The sequence below is a fragment of the Petromyzon marinus genome, chromosome 84 (genome assembly GCF_048934315.1).
Source record: "Petromyzon marinus isolate PM22_M1 ecotype Great Lakes invasive population chromosome 84, UKy_Petmar_22M1.pri1.0, whole genome shotgun sequence".
NCBI lineage: Eukaryota > Metazoa > Chordata > Hyperoartia > Petromyzontiformes > Petromyzontidae > Petromyzon > Petromyzon marinus.
The window spans coordinates 731,405-753,691 of record NC_133749.1 but is presented as its reverse complement, the minus strand read 5'-3'; the positions used below and the strand labels follow the sequence as shown (position 1 = coordinate 753,691).

The following is a 22,287-nucleotide window of genomic DNA, read 5'->3' as shown; positions in this document are numbered from 1 at the left end:
GTGAGGGTGGTGGTGGTGGTGGTGGTGATGGTGGTGATGGTGGTGATGGTGGTGGTGGTTGTGGTGAGGGTGGTGGTGGTGATGGTGGTGATGGTGGTGATGGTGGTGGTGATGGTGGTGTTGGTGATGATGGTGGTGATGGTGGTGATGGTGGTGATGGTTGTGGTGAGGGTGGTGGTGGTGGTGGTGATGGTGGTGATGGTGGTGATGATGGTGGTGGTGATGGTGGTGATGGTGGTGGTGGTTGTGGTGAGGGTGGTGGTGGTGGTGGTGGTGATGGTGGTGATGGTGGTGATGGTGGTGGTGATGGTGGTGATGGTGGAGGTGATGGTGATGGTGGTGATGGTGGTGATGGTGGTGATGGTGATGGTGGTGATGGTGATGGTGGTGGTGATGGTGGTGATGGTGGTGGTGATGGTGGTGGTGGTGGTGATGATGATGGTGGTAGTGGTGATGATGGTGGTGGTGATGGTGGTGGTGATGGTGGTGGTGGTGATGGTGGTGGTGGTGATGGTGGTGATGATGATGGTGGTAGTGGTGATGATGGTGATGGTGGTGGTGATGATGGTGGTGATGGTGGTGATGGTGGTGATGATGATGGTGGTAGTGGTGATGATGGTGATGGTGGTGGTGATGATGGTGGTGATGGTGATGGTGGTGGTGATGGTGGTGATGGTGATGGTGGTGATGGTGGTGATGGTGGTGGGGGTGGTGGTGGTGGTGGTTGTGGTGATGGTGGTGATGGTGGTGGTGATGGTGGTGGTGGTGATGGTGGTGATGGTGGTGATGGTGGTGGTGATGGTGGTGGTGGTGATGGTGGTGATGGTGGTGGTGATGGTGGAGGTGATGGTGGTGATGGTGGAGGTGATGGTGGTGATGATGGTGATGATGGTGGTGGTGATGGTGGTGGTGATGGTGGTGATGGTGGTGATGGTGGTGTTGGTGGTGGTGATGGTGGTGATGGTGGTGATGGTGGTGATGGTTGTGGTGAGGGTGGTGGTGGTGGTGGTGATGGTGGTGATGATGGTGGTGGTGATGGTGGTGATGGTGGTGGTGGTTGTGGTGAGGGTGGTGGTGGTGATGGTGGTGATGGTGGTGATGGTGGTGGTGATGGTGGTGATGGTGGTGTTGGTGATGATGGTGGTGATGGTGGTGATGGTGGTGATGGTTGTGGTGAGGGTGGTGGTGGTGGTGGTGGTGATGGTGGTGATGGTGGTGATGATGGTGGTGGTGATGGTGGTGATGGTGGTGGTGGTTGTGGTGAGGGTGGTGGTGGTGGTGGTGATGGTGGTGATGGTGGTCATGGTGGTGGTGATGGTGGTGATGGTGGAGGTGATGGTGATGGTGGTGATGGTGGTGATGGTGGTGATGGTGATGGTGGTGATGGTGATGGTGGTGGTGATGGTGGTGATGGTGGTGGTGATGGTGGTGATGGTGGTGATGGTGGTGATGTTGGTGGTGATGGTGGTGATGGTGATGGTGGTGATGGTGGTGGGGGTGATGGTGGTGAAGGTGGTGATGGTGGTTGTGGTGATGGTGGTGGGGGTGGTTGTAGTGGTGGTGATGGTGGTGGTGATGATGGTGGTGTTGGTGGTGATGGTGCTAGCGATGGTGGTGATGGTGGTGATGATGGTGGTGGTGGTGATGGTGGTGGTGATGGTGGTAGTGGTGGTGATGGTGGTGGTGATGGTTGACCAGGAACAGCGTGGCCCAGACGCCCCTGGGCACGGCGTTCACACGCCAGAGGGCGGGGGCTGGTGGGGGGAGGGTGGGGGGAGGGTGGGGGGAGGGTGGGGGGAGGGTGGGGGGAGGGGGTGATGGGGATGGTGAGGGTGGTGGGGGTGGTGGTGGTTGTGGTGATGGTGGTGGGGGTGATGGTGGTGATGGGGGTGGTGATGGTGGTGATGGTGGTGGTGATGGTGGTGATGGTGGTGATGGTGGTGATGTTGGTGGTGATGGTGGTGATGGTGGTGATGGTGATGGTGGTGATGGTGGTGGAGGTGATGGTGGTGAAGGTGGTGATGGTGGTTGTGGTGATGGTGGTGGGGGTGGTTGTAGTGGTGGTGATGGTGGTGGTGATGATGGTGGTGTTGGTGGTGATGGTGCTAGCGATGGTGGTGATAGTGGTGGTGGTGATGGTGCTAGCGATGGTGGTGATAGTGGAGGTGGTGATGGTGCTAGCGATGGTGGTGATAGTGGTGGTGGTGGTGATGGTGGTGATAGTGGTGGTGGTGATGGTGGTGGTGATGGTGGTGCTGCACTACCTGCTGCTGTTGTTGTTGTGGTTGTTGTGTCCGACGTTGAAATTCCTTCTGTTGTTGTTGTGTGCGTGTTGAAAATGCTGCAGCTGTGAGGATGACAGAGCGAGAGTTAGCGGGAGGGTAGTGGTAGTGCGTGTACACACGTGGTGTGTGTGTACACGTGGTGTGTGTGTGTACACACGTGGTGTGTGTGTACACGTGGTGTGTGTGTGTACACACGTGGTGTGTGTGTGTACACACGTGGTGTGTGTGTGTGTACACGTGGTGTGTGTGTACACGTGGTGTGTGTGTACACGTGGTGTGTGTGTGTGTGTACACGTGTGAATGTACATGTGTGTGTGCACACGTGCGTGTGTGTACACGTGGTGTGTGTGTGTGTACACGTGCGTGTGTGTGTACACGTGGTGTGTGTGTACACACGTGGTGTGTGTGTACACACGTGGTGTGTGTGTGTACACGTGGTGTGTGTGTACACGTGGTGTGTGTGTGTGTACACGTGGTGTGTGTGTGTACACACGTGGTGTGTGTGTGTACACACGTGGTGTGTGTGTACACGTGGTGTGTGTGTACACGTGGTGTGTGTGTGTATACGTGGTGTGTGTGTACACGTGGTGTGTGTGTACACGTGGTGTGTGTACACGTGTGTGTGTACACGTGTGTGTGTGTACACGTGTGTGTGTGTACACGTGTGTGTGTGTACACGTGTGTGTACACACGTGTGTGTGTGTACACGTGTGTGTGTGTGTACACACGTGTGTGTGTGTGTGTGTACACGTGTGTGTGTGTGTACACGTGTGTGTGTGTACACGTGTGTGTGTGTACACGTGTGTGTGTACACGTGGTGTGTGTACACGTGTGTGTACACGTGGTGTGTGTGTGTACACGTTGGTGTGTGTGTGTACACGTGTGTGTGTACACGTGTGTGTGTGTACACGTGTGTGTGTACACGTGGTGTGTGTACACGTGTGTGTGTACACGTGGTGTGTGTGTACACGTGGTGTGTGTGTGTATATATACGTGGTGTGTGTGTACACGTGAGTGTGTACACGTGGTGTGTGTGTGTACACGTGTGTGTACACGTGCTGTGTGTGTGTACACGTGGTGTGTGTGTACACGTGTGTGTGTGTGTGTACACGTGGTGTGTGTACACGTGGTGTGTGTGGGTGTACACGTGGTGTGTGTGTGTGTACACGTGGTGTGTGTGTACACACGTGGTGTGTGTACACGTGTGTGTGTGTACACGTGTGTGTGTGTGTACACGTGTGTGTGTGTACACGTGGTGTGTGTGGGTGTACACGTGGTGTGTGTGTGTACACGTGGTGTGTGTGTACACACGTGGTGTGTGTACACGTGTGTGTGTGTACACGTGTGTGTGTACACGTGTGTGTGTGTACACGTGTGTGTGTGTACACGTGTGTGTGTGTGTGTACACGTGTGTGTGTGTACACGTGGTGTGTGTGGGTGTACACGTGTGTGTGTGTGTGTGTACACGTGTGTGTGTGTGTACACGTGGTGTGTGTACACGTGGTGTGTGTGTGTGTACACGTGGTGTGTGTGTGTGTGTACACGTGGTGTGTGTGTACCCCTGCATGAGGGCGATGAGCTCGCTGCGTAGCTGTGGGTAGCACGCCTCCAGGAGCTGCGTGTCGTGTCTCACGTGGTGTGTGTGTGGTGTACACGTGTTTGTGTGTACACGTGGTGTGTGTGTGTACACGTGTGTGTGTGTACACGTGGTGTGTGTGTACACGTGGTGTGTGTGTACACGTGGTGTGTGTGTGTACACGTGGTGTGTGTGTGGTGTACACGTGGTGTGTGTGTACACGTGGTGTGTGTGTACCCCTGCATGAGGGCGATCAGCTCGTCGCGTAGCTGTGGGTAGCACGCCTCCAGGAGCTGCGTGTCGTGTCTCACGTGGTGTGTGTGTACACACGTGGTGTGTGTACACGTGTGTGTGTGTGTACACGTGTGTGTGTGTGTACACGTGGTGTGTGTGTGTGTACACGTGGTGTGTGTGTGTGTGTACCCCTGCATGAGGGCGATCAGCTCGTCGCGTAGCTGTGGGTAGCACGCCTCCAGGAGCTGTGTGTCGTGTCTCACGTTGTGTGTGTGTACACGTGGCGTGTGTGTACACGTGTGTGTGTGTACACGTGGTGTGTGTGTACCCCTGCATGAGGGCGATCAGCTCGTCGCGTAGCTGTGGGTAGCACGCCTCCAGGAGCTGCGTGTCGTGTCTCACGTGGTGTGTGTGTGTGTGTGTACACGTGTGTGTGTGTACACGTGTGTGTGTGTACACGTGGTGTGTGTGTACCCCTGCATGAGGGCGATGAGCTCGCCGCGTAGCTGTGGGTAGCACGCCTCCAGGAGCTGCGTGTCGTGTCTCAGGGTGAGCGCCGACAGGAACGGCTCCGTGGGCAGGTCTGGGAGGTAGAGCAGCGTGGGGCACTGCACGTGGCCGGCCACACCACCACCACCACCACCACCACCACCGCCACCACCACCACCACCACCACCGCCACCGCCACCACCGCCACCACCGCCCACACAGCGCCCCTGCTACATGGGGGGTGACCGCGGGGGAGGGGAGGGGGAGGGCATCAGGGGAGGTGGTGGGGGTGGTGGGTGGAGTGGAGTGGAGTGGTGGGTGGGTGGAGCGGTGAGTGGTGGGTGGAGTGGAGTGGAGTGGCGGGCGGGTGGGTGGATTCACAGAGAGCCACATTGACCCACACAGAGACACACAGAGACACACACAGATCCACAGAGACACACAGAGACACACAGAGACCCACACAGATCCACAGAGACACACACAGACCCACACAGAGACACACAGACCCACACAGATCCACAGAGACACACAGAGACCCACACAGATCCACAGAGACACACACAGACCCACACAGAGACACACAGACCCACACAGATCCACAGAGACACACAGAGACACACACAGATCCACAGAGACACACAGAGACACACAGAGACACACAGAGACACACAGAGACACACAGAGACCCACATTGACTCACAGAGACCCACAGAGACACACAGAGACCCACATTGACTCACAGAGACCCACAGAGACACACAGAGACACACAGATCCACACAGATCCACAGAGACACACAGAGACACACAGAGACCCACAGAGACCCACATTGACTCACAGAGACCCACAGAGACCCGCAGAGACCCACATTGACCCACATTGACCCACAGAGACCCACAGAGACCTACATTGACACACAGAGACCCACATTGACCCACAGAGATCCACAGAGACACACAGACCCACACAGATCCACAGAGACACACAGAGACACACAGAGACACACAGACCCACACAGATCCACAGAGACACACAGAGACACACAGACCCACACAGATCCACAGAGACAGACAGAGACCCACAGATCCACAGAGACACACAGAGACACACAGAGACCCACACAGATCCACAGAGACACACAGAGACCCACACAGATCCACAGAGACACACAGAGACACACAGACCCACACAGATCCACAGAGACACACAGAGACACACAGAGACCCACAGAGACCCACAGAGACCCACACAGACTCACATTGACCCACATTGACACACAGAGACCCACATTGACCCACATTTACCCACAGAGACCCACAGAGACCCACATTGACACACAGAGACCCACATTGACCCACATTGATCCACAGAGACCCACATTGACACACAGAGACCCACAGAGATCCACATTGACCCACATTGACCCACACAGATCCACAGAGACACACAGAGACCCACACAGATCCACAGAGACACACAGAGACACACAGAGACACACAGAGACCCACACAGATCCACAGAGACACACAGAGACACACAGAGACCCACAGAGACTCACATTGACACACAGAGACCCACATTGACCCACAGAGACCCACATTGATCCACAGAGACACACAGAGACACACAGATCCACAGAGACACACAGAGACACACAGAGACACACAGATCCACAGAGACACACAGAGACACACAGAGACCCACAGAGACCCACATTGACCCACATTGACCCACAGAGACCCACATTGACACACAGAGACTCACATTGACCCACAGAGACCCACACAGACTCACATTGACCCACATTGACACACAGAGACCCACATTGACCCACATTTACCCACAGAGACCAACAGAGACCCACACAGATCCACAGAGACACACAGACCCACACAGATCCACAGAGACACACAGAGACACACAGACCCACACATATCCACAGAGACCCACAGAGACCCACATTGACCCACAGAGACTCACATTGACCCACAGAGACCCACACAGACTCACATTGACCCACATTGACCAACAGAGACTCACATTGACCCACAGAGACCCACACAGACTCACATTGACCCACATTGACACACAGAGACCCACATTGACCCACATTGACCCACAGAGACTCACACAGACCCACATTGACCCACAGAGACCCACAGAGACCCACATTGACCCACAGAGATCCACATTGACCCACAGAGACCCACATTGACCCACAGAGACCCACATTGACCCACAGAGACTCACAGAGACACACAGAGACACACATTGACCCACAGAGACCCACATTGACCCACATTGATCCACAGAGACCCACAGAGACCCACATTGACCCACAGAGACCCACAGATACCCACACAGACTCACACAGAGACCCACAAGAGACCCACAGAGACCCACAGAGACCCACAGAGACCCACAGAGACTTTCACAGACCCACAGAGACCCACACAGACTCACACAGAGACCCACAAGAGACACACAGAGACCCACAGAGACCCACAGAGACTCACACAGACCCACAAGAGACCCACAAGAGACCCACAGAGACCCACAGAGACTTTCACAGACCCACAGAGACCCACACAGACTCACACAGAGACCCACAAGAGACACACAGAGACCCACAGAGACTCGCACAGACCCACAAGAGACCCACAGAGACCCACAGAGACCCACACAGACTCACACAGAGACCCACAAGAGATCCACAGAGACCCACAGACTCACACAGACCCACACAGAGACCCACACAGAGACCCACAGAGACCCACGTAGACCCACACAGAGACTCACATAGACCCACAGAGACCCACACAGAGACCCACAGAGACCCACACAGAGACCCACGAGACCCACAAGAGACACACAGAGACCCACAGAGACCCACAGAGACCCACACAGACCCACAGAGACCCACATAGACCCACAGAGACCCACACAGAGACCCACAGAGACCCACACAGAGACCCACAGAGACCCACGTAGACCCACACATAGACCCAACTTGACCCACAGAGACCCACAGAGACCCACATTGACCCACAGAGACCTACCAGAGGCCCACAGAGACTCACACATAGACCCACACATAGACCCACAGAGACCCACAGAGACTCGCACAGACCCACAGAGACCCACAGAGACCCACAAGAGACCCACAGAGACCCACAGAGACCCACACAGAGACCCACACAGAGACCCATAGAGATGCACAGGGACCCACAGAGACCCACACAGACTCACACAGAGACCCACAAGAGATCCACAGAGACCCACAGACTCACACAGACCCACACAGAGACCCACACAGAGACCCACAGAGACCCACGTAGACCCACACAGAGACTCACATAGACCCACAGAGACCCACACAGAGACCCACAGAGACCCACACAGAGACCCACGAGACCCACAAGAGACACACAGAGACCCACAGAGACCCACAGAGACCCACACAGACCCACAGAGACCCACATAGACCCACAGAGACCCACACAGAGACCCACAGAGACCCACACAGAGACCCACAGAGACCCACGTAGACCCACACATAGACCCAACTTGACCCACAGAGACCCACAGAGACCCACATTGACCCACAGAGACCTACCAGAGGCCCACAGAGACTCACACATAGACCCACACATAGACCCACAGAGACCCACAGAGACTCACGGAGACCCACAGAGACCCACAAAGACTCACATAGACCCACACATAGACCCACAGAGACCCCCAGAGACCCCCAGAGACCCACAGAGACCCACAGAGACTCACAGAGACCCACACAGACCCACACAGAGACCCACGTAGACCCACACATAGACCCAACTTGACCCACAGAGACCCACAGAGACCCACATTGACCCACAGAGACCTACCAGAGGCCCACAGAGACTCACACATAGACCCACACATAGACCCACAGAGACTCACGGAGACCCACAGAGACCCACAAAGACTCACATAGACCCACACATAGACCCACAGAGACCCCCAGAGACCCCCAGAGACCCACAGAGACCCACAGAGACTCACAGAGACCCACCGAGACCCACACAGAGATCCATAGAGATGCACAGGGACCCACACAGAGACACACATAGACCCACAGAGACACACATCGACCCACAGAGAAATACAGAGACTCACATAGACCCACGAGAGACCCACGTAGACCAACACAGAGACCCACACAGACCCACAGAGACCCACACAGAGACTCACATAGACCCACACAGAGACCCACACACAGACCAACACAGAGACCCACACAGAGACCCACAGAGACCCACACGTAGACCCACGTAGACCCACACAGAGACCCACAGAGAGCCACACAGAGACCCACAGAGATCCACACAGAGACCCACGTAGACCAACACAGAGACCCACACAGAGACACACAGAGACCCACAGAGACCCACACAGAGACCCACAGAGACTCACAGAGACATACAGAGACTCACATAGACCCACACAGAGACCCACACATAGACCCACACAGAGACCCACAGAGACCCACGTAGACCCACAGAGACCCACACAGAGACCCACAGAGACCCACACAGAGACCCACAGAGACCCACACAGAGACCCACAGAGACCCACACAGAGACCCACACGTAGACCCACGTAGACCCACAGAGACCCACACAGAGACCCACACAGAGACCCACAGAGACATACAGAGACTCACATAGACCCACAAGAGACCCACGTAGACCAACACAGAGACCCACACAGACCCACAGAGACCCACACAGAGACTCACATAGACCCACACAGAGACCCACACAGACCCACAGAGACCCACACAGAGACTCACATAGACCCACAGAGACCCACACAGAGACCCACACGTAGACCCACGTAGACCCACAGAGACCCACACAGAGACCCACACAGAGACCCACAGAGACATACAGAGACTCACATAGACCCACACAGAGACTCACATAGACCAACACAGAGACCCACACAGACCCACAGAGACCCACACAGAGACTCACAGAGACCCACAGAGACCCACACAGGGACCAACACAGAGACCCACACAGAGACCCACAGAGACCCACACAGAGACCCACGTAGACCCACGTAGACCCACACAGAGACCCACAGAGACCCACAGAGACATACAGAGACACACAGGGACCCACACAGAGACCCACACAGAGACCCACGTAGACCCACACAGAGACCCACAGAGACCCACACAGAGACCCACGTAGACCAACACATAGACCCACAAGAGACCCACAAGAGACCCACACAGAGACCCACAGAGTCCCACACAGAGACCAACACAGAGACCCACAGAGACCCACACAGAGACCCACAGAGACCCACACAGAGACACACATAGACCCACACAGAGACCCACAGAGACTCACATAGACCCACACAGAGACCCACACAGAGACCCACGTAGAGACCCACAGAGACCCACGTAGACCCACAGAGACCCACAGAGACCCACACACAGACCAACACAGAGACCCACACAGAGACCACAGAGACCCACAGAGAGACTCACAGAGACATACAGAGACTCACATAGACCCACACAGAGACCAACACAGAGACCCACACAGAGACCCACAGAGACCCACACAGAGACCCACAGAGACCCACACAGGGACCAACACAGAGACCCACACGTAGACCCACGTAGACCCACACAGAGACCCACAGAGACCCACACAGAGACCCACACAGAGACACACGTAGACCCACGTAGACCCACACAGAGACCCACAGAGACCCACACAGAGACCCACGTAGACCCACACATAGACCCACACAGAGACCCACGTAGACCCACAGAGACCCACACGTAGACCCACACAGAGACCCACACATAGACCCACACAGAGACCCACGTAGACCCACACATAGACCCACAAGAGACCCACACAGAGACCCACACATAGACCCACAAGAGACCCACACAGAGACCCACACAGAGACCCACAGAGTCCCACACAGAGACCAACACAGAGACCCACACAGAGACTCACATAGACCCACACAGAGACCCACACAGACCCACGTAGACCCACACGTAGACCCACGTAGACTCGTGTGAATGCGAGCGAGCGAGCGGGCGGGCGGGCGGTGGCTACCTGCAGGTACCAGTGTTGGTACTTGACGGCCTTGTGGAGCCTCCTCATTCCCGCCCAGCCGTAGCTCCGGGCCAGCTGCTTGAGGCCCGCGCTGAGCCTCCGCTGCAGGGCCTCCACGCCGCCAGCCCCCTCGCCTCGCCTGGCCTCCCTCAGGGGGCCGCAGCGAGCACAGCCCGGGGAGGGGCAACAGGCGAAGCGCCAGGCTTCGGAGGCCTCTGCGTCCGCCCGGTCGGCCATTGACTCCTGTTGGGTTCGGGGGGGGGGGGGGTCATGGGGGGCGGGGCATGGGGGGCGGGGCATGGGGGGCGGGGCGCAAAAAGTGTGTGCGCCGATCTCCATCCGTTCCATCTGCGGTCACTTCTAGGAGGTTCCGTACCCCCTGGCTCTGCCAGGTACAAGGGGCTACAGCAGCATCGTACTTGGTGCGGTGGTGTGTGTAGTAGTAGTAGTGGTGGTGGTAACGTCGCTACTTCGGGGAGACAAAGGCGGCCGGGCATGAGATTGAGTGAATGGGTGAGTGAGTGAATGAGTGAGTGAGTGAATGGGTGAGTGAGTGAATGAGTGAATGGGTGAGTAAATGGGTGGGTGAGTGAGTGAGTGAATGGGTGAGTGGGTGAGTGAGTGAATGGATGAGTGAGTGAATGGGTGAGTGAGTGAATGGGTGAGTGAGTGAATGGGTGAGTGAGTGAATGGGTGAGTGAGTGGGTGAGTGAATGGGTAAGTGAGTGGGTGAGTGAGTGAATGGGTGAGTGAATGGGTGAGTGAGTGAGTGAATGGGTGAGTGAGTGAATGGGTGAGTGAGTGAATGGGTGAGTGAGTGAGTAAATGGGTGAGTGGGTGAGTGAGTCAATGGGTGAGTGAGTCAATGGGTGAGTGAGTCAGTAAATGGGTGAGTGAGTAAATGGGTGAGTGAGTGAATGGGTGAGAGTGAATGGGTGAGTGAGTGAATGGGTGAGGGAGTGAATGAGTGAGTGAGTGAATGGGTGAGTGGGTGAATGAATGGGTGAGTGAGTGAGTGAATGGGTGAGTGAGTGAATGGGTGAGTGAGTGGGTGAGTGAGTGGGTGAGTGAATGGGTGAGTGAGTGGGTGAGTGAGTGAATGGGTGAGTGAATGGGTGAGTGAGTGAGTGAATGGATGAGTGAGTGAATGGGTGAGTGAGTGAATGGGTGAGTGAGTGAATGGGTGAGTGAGTGAATGGGTGAGTGAGTGAGTAAATGGGTGAGTGGGTGAGTGGGTGAGTGAGTGAATGAGTGGGTGAGTGAGTGAATGAATGGGTGAGTGAATGGGTGAGTGAGTAAATGGGTGAGTGAGTGAATGGGTGAGTGAGTGAGTGAGTGAATGGGTGAGTGAGTGAATGGGTGAGGGAGTGAATGGGTGAGTGAGTGAATGGGTGAGTGGGTGAGTGAGTGAGTGAGTGAATGGGTGAGTGAGTGAATGGGTGAGTGGGTGAGTGAGTGAGTGAATGGGTGAGTGAGTGAATGGGTGAGGGAATGAATGGGTGAGTGAGTGAATGGGTGAGTGGGTGAGTGAATGGGTGAGGGAGTGAACGGTTGAGTGAGTGAGTGGGCGAGTGAGTGAGTGAATGGGTGAGTGGGTGAGTGAGTGAGTGAATGGGTGAATGGGTGAGTGAGTGAATGGGTGAGTGAGTGAATGGGTGAATGGGTGAGTGAGTGAATGGGTGAGTGGGTGAGTGAATGGGTGAGTGACAGCACTTGCCCCTACAGCCTGTTAGAGGCTACACGGGCGGAAGGGGGTATCTTTGTCCTTGTACGTTAGTGGTGGAGAGTTACCCACTCTTTACCTCACCACAACCGCCTCGCCCTATGATATAAACATTTTAAAAATATATATACACACACACGTGTATTTTTGTATAAAGTGTAACACACCCATCAATAACGTTCACCTCAATGTTCGCACGTCAAGTCATAAACAATCACAACATCCACTGTTATCAGCGATTCATTGCTTACAGACTTGTTTACGTGGCAACTAAAACCCTTACTAACGTGTTTAGACAACCACCACAACAATAAACAAACAACAACAACAACAAACAGCAACAACAACAAAGGCCGCAGCGAGGCCCCTGGTGCTAGCGGCGCCGCGGGTCGAGGAGTGTCCTCCGCGGGCGAGGTGGGTAGGCCGCGGTACCCCCCCCCCCCCGGCGTCGCGAAATCCACACAACGTATTTAAATCACTACCACAACAACAAACACAACAACAAACTTTCAACCGCGCGCGTAATTTTTTTGTATAACCTGCTGCTGTTCCTCCTCGTCGGGAAAGACCGCGGCGAGGCCCCTGGTGCTAGCGGCGCCGCGGGTCGAGGAGCGCCCTCCGCGGGCGGGCGTGCCTAGGCCGCGGTACCCCCCCCCCCTCCTCCCCGGCGTCGCGAAAGCCACACTACGTGTTTAAACCACTACCACCACCACAACAACAACAAACACAACAACAAACACAACAACAAACACAACAACAAACTTTCAACCGCGCGCGCTATTTTTTTTTGTATAACCTGCTGCTGTTCCTCCTCGTCGGGAAATACCGCGGCGAGGCCCCTGGTGCTAGCGGCGCCGCGGGTCGAGGAGCGCCCTCCGCGGGCGGGTGTGGCTAGGCCGCGGTACCCCCCCCCCCTCCCCGGCGTCGCGAAAGCCACACTACGTGTTTAAACCACTACCACCACAACAACAACAAACACAACAACAAACAAACTTTCAACCGAGCGCGCTATTTTTTTTGTATAACCTGCTGCTGTTCCTCCTCGTCGGGAAAGACCGCGGCGAGGCCCCTGGTGCTAGCGGCGCCGCGGGTCGAGGAGCGCCCTCTGCGGGCGGGCGTGGCTAGGCCGCGGTACCCACCCCCCCCTCCCCGGCGTCGCGAAAGCCACACTACGTGTTTAAACCACTACCACCACCACAACAACAACAACAACAAACACAACAACAACAAACTTTCAACCGCGCGCGCTATTTTTTTGTATAACCTGCTGCTGTTCCTCCTCGTCGGGAAAGACCGCGGCGAGGCCCCTGGTGCTAGCGGCGCCGCGGGTCGAGGAGCGCCCTCTGCGGGCGGGCGTGGCTAGGCCGCGGTACCCCCGGCGTCGGGGAAACGTCTCGACTGTGGGGTCTCCTCCACCTCCTCCATCTCGTCGTCCTCCTCCTCGTCGTCGTTGTTGTTGTCCACCTCCTCCTCCACCTCGTCGCGGGAGCCACCATCGCCGGCAGACGTGGACGAGCAGGAAGAGGAGAGGCAGAGCGAGGAGGGAGCAGGTCCAGGCGAGCGGACGCCACCACCACCACCACGCTGCCTCCATTCGCTCGGCTACGGCAACAACAACAAGGAACGTGGCAACAAAAACATTATTTCAACAACAATAACATCAACATCAACAATAAAAAAACACGACACTTAGTGCAATAACAACAATAACATCAATGACAATAACGAAATAATTTCAACAACAATAACAGCAATTATTTCAATAACAACAAAAACAATTTCAATAACAACAATAACGTGAAGTACAATAATAAAGCACTATGGGTGACAGTGCTGAGTCTATGGGTGACAATGCTGAGTCTATGGGTGACAGTGCTGAGTCTATGGGTGACAGTGCTGAGTCTATGGGTGACAATGCTGAGTCTACGGGTGACAGTGCTGAGTCTATGGGTGGCAGTGCTGAGTCTATGACAGTGCTGAGCCTATGGGTGGCAGTGCTGAGTCTATGGGTGACAGTGCTGAGTCTATGGGTGGCAGTGCTGAGTCTACGGGTGACAGTGCTGAGTCTATGGGTGGCAGTGCTGAGTCTATGACAGTGCTGAGCCTATGGGTGGCAGTGCTGAGTCTATGGGTGACAGTGCTGAGTCTATGGGTGGCAGTGCTGAGTCTATGGGTGACAGTGCTGAGTCTATGGGTGGCAGTGCTGAGTCTGACAGTGCTGAGTCTATGGGTGGCAGTGCTGAGTCTATGGGTGACAGTGCTGAGTCTATGGGTGACAGTGCTGAGTCTATGGGTGACAGTGCTGAGTCTATGGGTGACAGTGCTGAATCTATGGGTGACAGTGCTGAGTCGATCGGTGGCAGTACTGAGTCTATGGGTGACAGTGCTGAATCTATGGGTGGCAGTGCTGCGTCTATGGGTGACAGTGCTGAGTTTATGGGTGACAGTGCTGAGTCTATGGGTGGCAGTGCTGAGTCTATGGGTGACAGTGCTGAGTCTATGGGTGACAGTGCTGAGTCTATGGGTGACAGTGCTGAGTCTATGGGTGGCAGTGCTGAGTCTATGGGTGACAGTGCTGAGTCTAGGGGAGACAGCGCTGAGTCTAGGGGTGACAGTGCTGAGTCTCTGGGTGACAGTGCTAAGTCTATGGGTGACAGTGCTGAGTCTATGGGTGACAGTGCTGAGTCTATGGGTGACATCGCTGAGTCTAAGGGTAACAGTGCTGAGTCTATAGGTGGCAGTGCTGAGTCTATGGGTGACAGTGCTGAGTCTATGGGTGACAGTGCTGGGTCTATGGGTGGCAGTGCTGAGTCTGTGGGTGGCAGTGCTGAGTCTACGGGTGACAGTGCTGAGTCTATGGGTGGCAGTGCTGAGTCTATGGGTGACAGTGCTGAGTCTAAGGGTAACAGTGCTGAGTCTATAGGTGGCAGTGCTGAGTCTATGGGTGGCAGTGCTGAGTCTATGGGTGACAGTACTGAATCTATGGGTGACAGTGCTGAGTCTATGGGTGACAGTGCTGGGTCTATGGGTGGCAGTGCTGAGTCTGTGGGTGGCAGTGCTGAGTCTACGGGTGACAGTGCTAAGTCTATGGGTGACAGTGCTGAGTCTGTGGGTGGCAGTGCTGAGTCTGTGGGTGGCAGTGCTGAGTCTATGGGTGATAGTGCTGAGTCTATGGGTGGCAGTGCTGAGTCTATGACAGTGCTGAGTCTATGGGTGGCAGTGCTGAGTCTATGGGTGACAGCGCTGAGTCTATGGGTGACAGTGCTGAGTCTATGGGTGACAGTGCTGAGTCTATGGGTGGCAGTGCTGAGTCTGTGGGTGGCAGTGCTGAGTCTATGGGTGGCAGTGCTGAGTCTATGGGTGGCAGTGCTGAGTCTGTGGGTGGCAGTGCTGAGTCTGTGGGTGGCAGTGCTGAGTCTATGGGTGATAGTGCTGAGTCTATGGGTGGCAGTGCTGAGTCTATGACAGTGCTGAGTCTATGGGTGGCAGTGCTGAGTCTATGGGTGACAGTGCTGAGTCTATGGGTGACAGTGCTGAGTCTATGGGTGACAGTGCTGAGTCTATGGGTGGCAGTGCTGAGTCTATGGGTGGCAGTGCTGAGTCTATGGCACACTCTGCTGTAGAAGTGAGTGAGATGGAACAGATGGAGATTAGTCCACACACACTGCTGCTGTAGAAGTGAGTGAGATGGAACAGATGGAGATTAGTCCACACTCTCTGCTGCTGTGAAAGTGAGTGAGATGGAACAGATGGAGATTAGTCCACACTCACTCTGCTGTAGAAGTGAGTGAGATGGAACAGATGGGGATTAGTCCACACACACTCTGCTGTAGAAGTGAGTGAGATGGAACAGATGGAGATTAGTCCACACTCTCTGCTGTAGAAGTGAGTGAGATGGAACAGATGGAGATTAGTCCACACTGCTGTAGAAGGGAGTGAGATGGAACAGATGGAGATTAGTCCACACTCTCTGCTGCTGTAGAAGTGAGTGAGATGGAACAGATGGAGATTAGTCCACACACACTCTGCTGTAGAAGTGAGTGAGATGGAACAGATGGAGATTAGTCCACACTCTCTGCTGTAGAAGTGAGTGAGATGGAACAGATGGAGATTAGTCCACACTGCTGTAGAAGGGAGTGAGATGGAACAGATGGAGATTAGTCCACACTCTCTGCTGCTGTAGAAGTGAGTGAGATGGAACAGATGGCGATTAGTCCACACTCTCTGCTGCTGTACGAGTGAGTGAGATGGAACAGATGGAGATTAGTCCACACTCTCTGCTGCTGTAGAAGTGAGATGGAACAGATGGAGATTAGTCCACACTGCTGTAGAAGGGAGTGAGATGGAACAGATGGAGATTAGTCCACACTCACTGCTGCTGTAGAAGTGAGTGAGATGGAACAGATGGCGATTAGTCCACACTCTCTGCTGCTGTACGAGTGAGTGAGATGGAACAGATGGAGATTAGTCCACACTCTCTGCTGCTGTAGAAGTGAGATGGAACAGATGGAGATTAGTCCACACTCTCTGCTGCTGTAGAAGTGAGTGAGATGGAACAGATGGAGATTAGTCCACACACACTCTGCTGCTGTAAGAGTGAGTGAGAAGGAACAGATGGAGATTAGTCCACACTGCTGTAGGAGGGAGTGAGATGGAACAGATGGAGATTAGTCCACACACACTGCTACTGTATGAGTGAGTGAGATGGAACAGATGGAGATTAGTCCACACTCTCTGCTGCTGTAGAAGTGAGTGAGATGGAACAGATGGAGATTAGTCCACACACTCTGCTGTAGAAGTGAGTGAGATGGAACAGATGGAGATTAGTCCACACTCTCTGCTGCTGTAGAAGTGAGTGGGATGGAAGAGATGGAGATTAGTCCACACACTCTGCTGCTGTGAAAGTGAGTGAGATGGAACAGATGGAGATTAGTCCACACTCACTCTGCTGTAGAAGTAAGTGAGATGGAACAGATGGAGATTAGTCCACACTCACTCTGCTGTAGAAGTGAGTGAGATGTAACAGATGGAGATTAGTCCACACACTCTCTGCTGTAGAAGTGAGTGAGATGGAACAGATGGAGATTAGTCCACACACACTGCTGCTGTAGAAGTGAGTGAGATGGAACAGATGGAGATTAAATTTCGATTTAAAACTTTCGTGACTGCAATGATTCATCTTCTTTGGTTCTTTCGGTAAAGTCACGTAGAATGAGAATAAAATAATAAATTGATAAAATAAAATAACACAATAATATTCTCACGACGTTTCGGCCACAACACAAGCGGCCTTCATCAGGTGAAGGGAGCGAGACTGTCTGGTAGGACGGCGCTGGAGTGAGAGAGCCACGTTCAGATCACGGCTTTTAAGCTGTGTGAGAGGAACAAAGAGCCTTGACGAAGGAATTAGCATAAAATTTAGCATTGAAAAGGCTGAATGATTAGCTTGTGACTGGTCACAGAAATAGCTATGTTAAAAGTTAAAGCATACACATCCGCAGAGGCACCCATTGTTAAAAGGAATTAGCATAGAATTTAGCATTGCAATAGCTAAATTAAGGCATTCGCTTGTAACTGCTACAGAAATAGTTACGTTGAAGTCAGAGCATACACATTCACCGAGGCACTTAGTACAAATCAAAACAGGAGAATTTAGCATTGAAATAACTAGGCGAATTTAGCATTGAAATAACTGGGTGATTTGCTAGTGACTGGTCACAGAAATGACTACAAATCTGAGCTATTGACAGTACTATATAGTGAACCAATAAAAACTAAAATATAAATTACCTTCATGTTATCAATAAACTCTATATTCTCCAATCAGCTAAGCTACCAACCATAAGTCGTTATATATCACAATGCTATATGGCAAAAAAATGGGTGGATTCTTACCCTCAAATTTCCGTACCACGGATAGCTACGGGTCCCGTTCAGACGGACGAGTTCGTCCATGGTCGGAACAGAGGAGGGGGAGAGAGACAGCTGCGAAGCCCTAGTATACTCCATGTTGTAAACCATACCATTAACCGTGGTGTGAGAGGTATTAAGAGGCAATGCTGGCGAAAGAGCTGCGGTCTGAAGGTCATCGTAAAATTACAATTAATTAAGAACAGAAATGGTTTAACACATCTTTCCAGTGGTTACTGAGCCTGAATCCATCTTCTCGGTTGAAATTGTCTCTGTGCTTGTATATGTGAATGGCCTCATGAACGAATCTCTCATGGTAGCCAGTTGGTTTGCAAAGAACCTCCGTCTTGGAGAAGTCAATGTCATGTGAGCCCACTGAATTGTAACAGTGATCTGCCACGGCAGAGGAGTTCGTCTTACCGTGTTTCAAGTCTGCTTTATGTTCGCGGATGCGATCCGAGATATGTCTTTTGGTTTCTCCAATGTAGCTACTACCACAGAGGCACTTTAGTTTGTAAACGCCCGGGTACTGTATGTCTGGAAGAGCATCTTTTACAGATGGAACTAAATCACGGATTTTGTGTACTGTGTTGAATCGGACCTGGATCTTGTGTTTATTCAGGATTTTGGAGATCTTTTTAGTGACCCCTGCAATGTAGGGTAAGGTGATGGTTTTGAGTGGCTCCACAAGAGGATCCTTCTTCATGACTGGAGTGATGGCTTTGCGGATTGTGTAGTCGGAGTAGCCATTAGCCCTGAGAGCCTGGTGTACGTGTTTGAGTTCACTGGTAATGTGTTCCTGGTCGGAAATGCATTGGGCTCTATGGTATAGAGTCTTGATGAGGCAGTTCTTCTGGGATAGATGGTGGTGGGAATCCGGTTTCAAGTAAGCATCTGTATGGGTAGCTTTCCTGTAGACAGAGTGGCTCATTGAACCATCATGTCTCCTTTTAATTAAGACATCCAGAAAGGGTAGTTTGCCATCTTTTTCGACCTCCATGGTAAATCTGATGGCTGGGTGTATGGAATTGATGTGGTCGCGGAATTGGTCTAGAGCAGGCTGGCCATGTGGCCAGATGACAAAGGTGTCATCAACGTACCTCTTCCATAAGGTCGGGCGTAGAGTGGCAGTCTGGATGGCGTCAGTTTCAAATTTTTCCATGAATACGTTGGCTACAACCGGAGATAGGGGGGAGCCCATTGGGGTGCCCTCAGTTTGTTTGTAGAAAGTTCCATTCCAGGTGAAGTATGTGTTGGTTAAGCAATGTCTCACCAGGGGGGGTACATCAGTATGCAGTCCTTGATGAACCAGGTCTTCAATGATAGCGATGGTGTCAGGTACCGGGACTTTGGTGAACAAGGACACCACATCAAAACTGACAAGCAGGTCGTTTGGGGACAGGGAAATGTCTTTGATTGTCGATACCAGGTGAGTAGAATTTAGTACCGCAGAGGTGGTTTTTCCAGTGAAAGGTCGCAGTATATCAGCCAGAAAACGTGCCAGTTTGTAGGTGGGGGAGCTGATAGTAGAGACGATGGGATGAAGGGGTGTATCTTCTTTGTGTATCTTTGGAAGGCCATATAATCTTGGTGGTCTGGCAGCAGAGGGTTTCAACAAGAACTGTTTGTTCTCATCAATTAATGCTGTTGAATCAGAGATAATTTTGTTCGTTTTGGTGACCAGGCTGTTGGTGGGATCTCTTTTTATTTTTGTATAGCTGCCATCGTTGAGTAGTTCTTGAATTTTGTTGTTATATTCTGTTTTGTCCATGATGACAGTGGCATTGCCTTTGTCGGCTGAGAGAACGACAATATCATCCCTGATATACTGCGACCTTTCACTGGAAAAACCACCTCTGCGGTACTAAATTCTACTCACCTGGTATCGACAATCAAAGACATTTCCCTGTCCCCAAACGACCTGCTTGTCAGTTTTGATGTGGTGTCCTTGTTCACCAAAGTCCCGGTACCTGACACCATCGCTATCATTGAAGACCTGGTTCATCAAGGACTGCATACTGATGTACCCCCCCTGGTGAGACATTGCTTAACCAACACATACTTCACCTGGAATGGAACTTTCTACAAACAAACTGAGGGCACCCCAATGGGCTCCCCCCTATCTCCGGTTGTAGCCAACGTATTCATGGAAAAATTTGAAACTGACGCCATCCAGACTGCCACTCTACGCCCGACCTTATGGAAGAGGTACGTTGATGACACCTTTGTCATCTGGCCACATGGCCAGCCTGCTCTAGACCAATTCCGCGACCACATCAATTCCATACACCCAGCCATCAGATTTACCATGGAGGTCGAAAAAGATGGCAAACTACCCTTTCTGGATGTCTTAATTAAAAGGAGACATGATGGTTCAATGAGCCACTCTGTCTACAGGAAAGCTACCCATACAGATGCTTACTTGAAACCGGATTCCCACCACCATCCATCCCAGAAGAACTGCCTCATCAAGACTCTATACCATAGAGCCCAATGCATTTCCGACCAGGAACACATTACCAGTGAACTCAAACACGTACACCAGGCTCTCAGGGCTAATGGCTACTCCGACTACACAATCCGCAAAGCCATCACTCCAGTCATGAAGAAGGATCCTCTTGTGGAGCCACTCAAAACCATCACCTTACCCTACATTGCAGGGGTCACTAAAAAGATCTCCAAAATCCTGAATAAACACAAGATCCAGGTCCGATTCAACACAGTACACAAAATCCGTGATTTAGTTCCATCTGTAAAAGATGCTCTTCCAGACATACAGTACCCGGGCGTTTACAAACTAAAGTGCCTCTGTGGTAGTAGCTACATTGGAGAAACCAAAAGACATATCTCGGATCGCATCCGCGAACATAAAGCAGACTTGAAACACGGTAAGACGAACTCCTCTGCCGTGGCAGATCACTGTTACAATTCAGTGGGCTCACATGACATTGACTTCTCCAAGACGGAGGTTCTTTGCAAACCAACTGGCTACCATGAGAGATTCGTTCATGAGGCCATTCACATATACAAGCACAGAGACAATTTCAACCGAGAAGATGGATTCAGGCTCAGTAACCACTGGAAAGATGTGTTAAACCATTTCTGTTCTTAATTAATTGTAATTTTACGATGACCTTCAGACCGCAGCTCTTTCGCCAGCATTGCCTCTTAATACCTCTCACACCACGGTTAATGGTATGGTTTACAACATGGAGTATACTAGGGCTTCGCAGCTGTCTCTCTCCCCCTCCTCTGTTCCGACCATGGACGAACTCGTCCGTCTGAACGGGACCCGTAGCTATCCGTGGTACGGAAATTTGAGGGTAAGAATCCACCCATTTTTTCGCCATATAGCATTGTGATATATAACGACTTATGGTTGGTAGCTTAGCTGATTGGAGAATATAGAGTTTATTGATAACATGAAGGTAATTTATATTTTAGTTTTTATTGGTTCACTATATAGTACTGTGAATAGCTCAGATTTGTAGTCATTTCTGTGACCAGTCACTAGCAAATCACCCAGTTATTTCAATGCTAAATTCGCCTAGTTATTTCAATGCTAAATTCTCTGGTTTTGATTTGTACTAAGTGCCTCGGTGAATGTGTATGCTCTGACTTCAACGTAACTATTTCTGTAGCAGTTACAAGCGAATGCCTTAATTTAGCTATTGCAATGCTAAATTCTATGCTAATTCCTTTTAACAATGGGTGCCTCTGCGGATGTGTATGCTTTAACTTTTAACATAGCTATTTCTGTGACCAGTCACAAGCTAATCATTCAGCCTTTTCAATGCTAAATTTTATGCTAATTCCTTCGTCAAGGCTCTTTGTTCCTCTCACACAGCTTAAAAGCCGTGATCTGAACGTGGCTCTCTCACTCCAGCGCCGTCCTACCAGACAGTCTCGCTCCCTTCACCTGATGAAGGCCGC

General features: G+C 52.4%; 1 protein-coding gene across 1 annotated transcript; it reads right to left on the bottom strand.

The window, feature by feature from the left end:
• Nucleotides 1-1,504: 1,504 nt before the first annotated feature.
• Nucleotides 1,505-14,387, bottom strand: LOC142907849 (aspartate beta-hydroxylase domain-containing protein 2-like). Its single transcript, XM_076057693.1, has 5 exons — nt 12,984-14,387; nt 10,722-10,964; nt 4,570-4,814; nt 2,265-2,347; nt 1,505-1,754 (listed from the first exon to the last, which is right to left on the bottom strand). Exons 2-5 carry the CDS (start codon nt 10,956-10,958, stop codon nt 1,603-1,605), a joined length of 717 nt encoding a protein of 238 aa, XP_075913808.1. The 5' UTR covers nt 10,959-10,964; nt 12,984-14,387; the 3' UTR covers nt 1,505-1,602.
• Nucleotides 14,388-22,287: the final 7,900 nt, after the last annotated feature.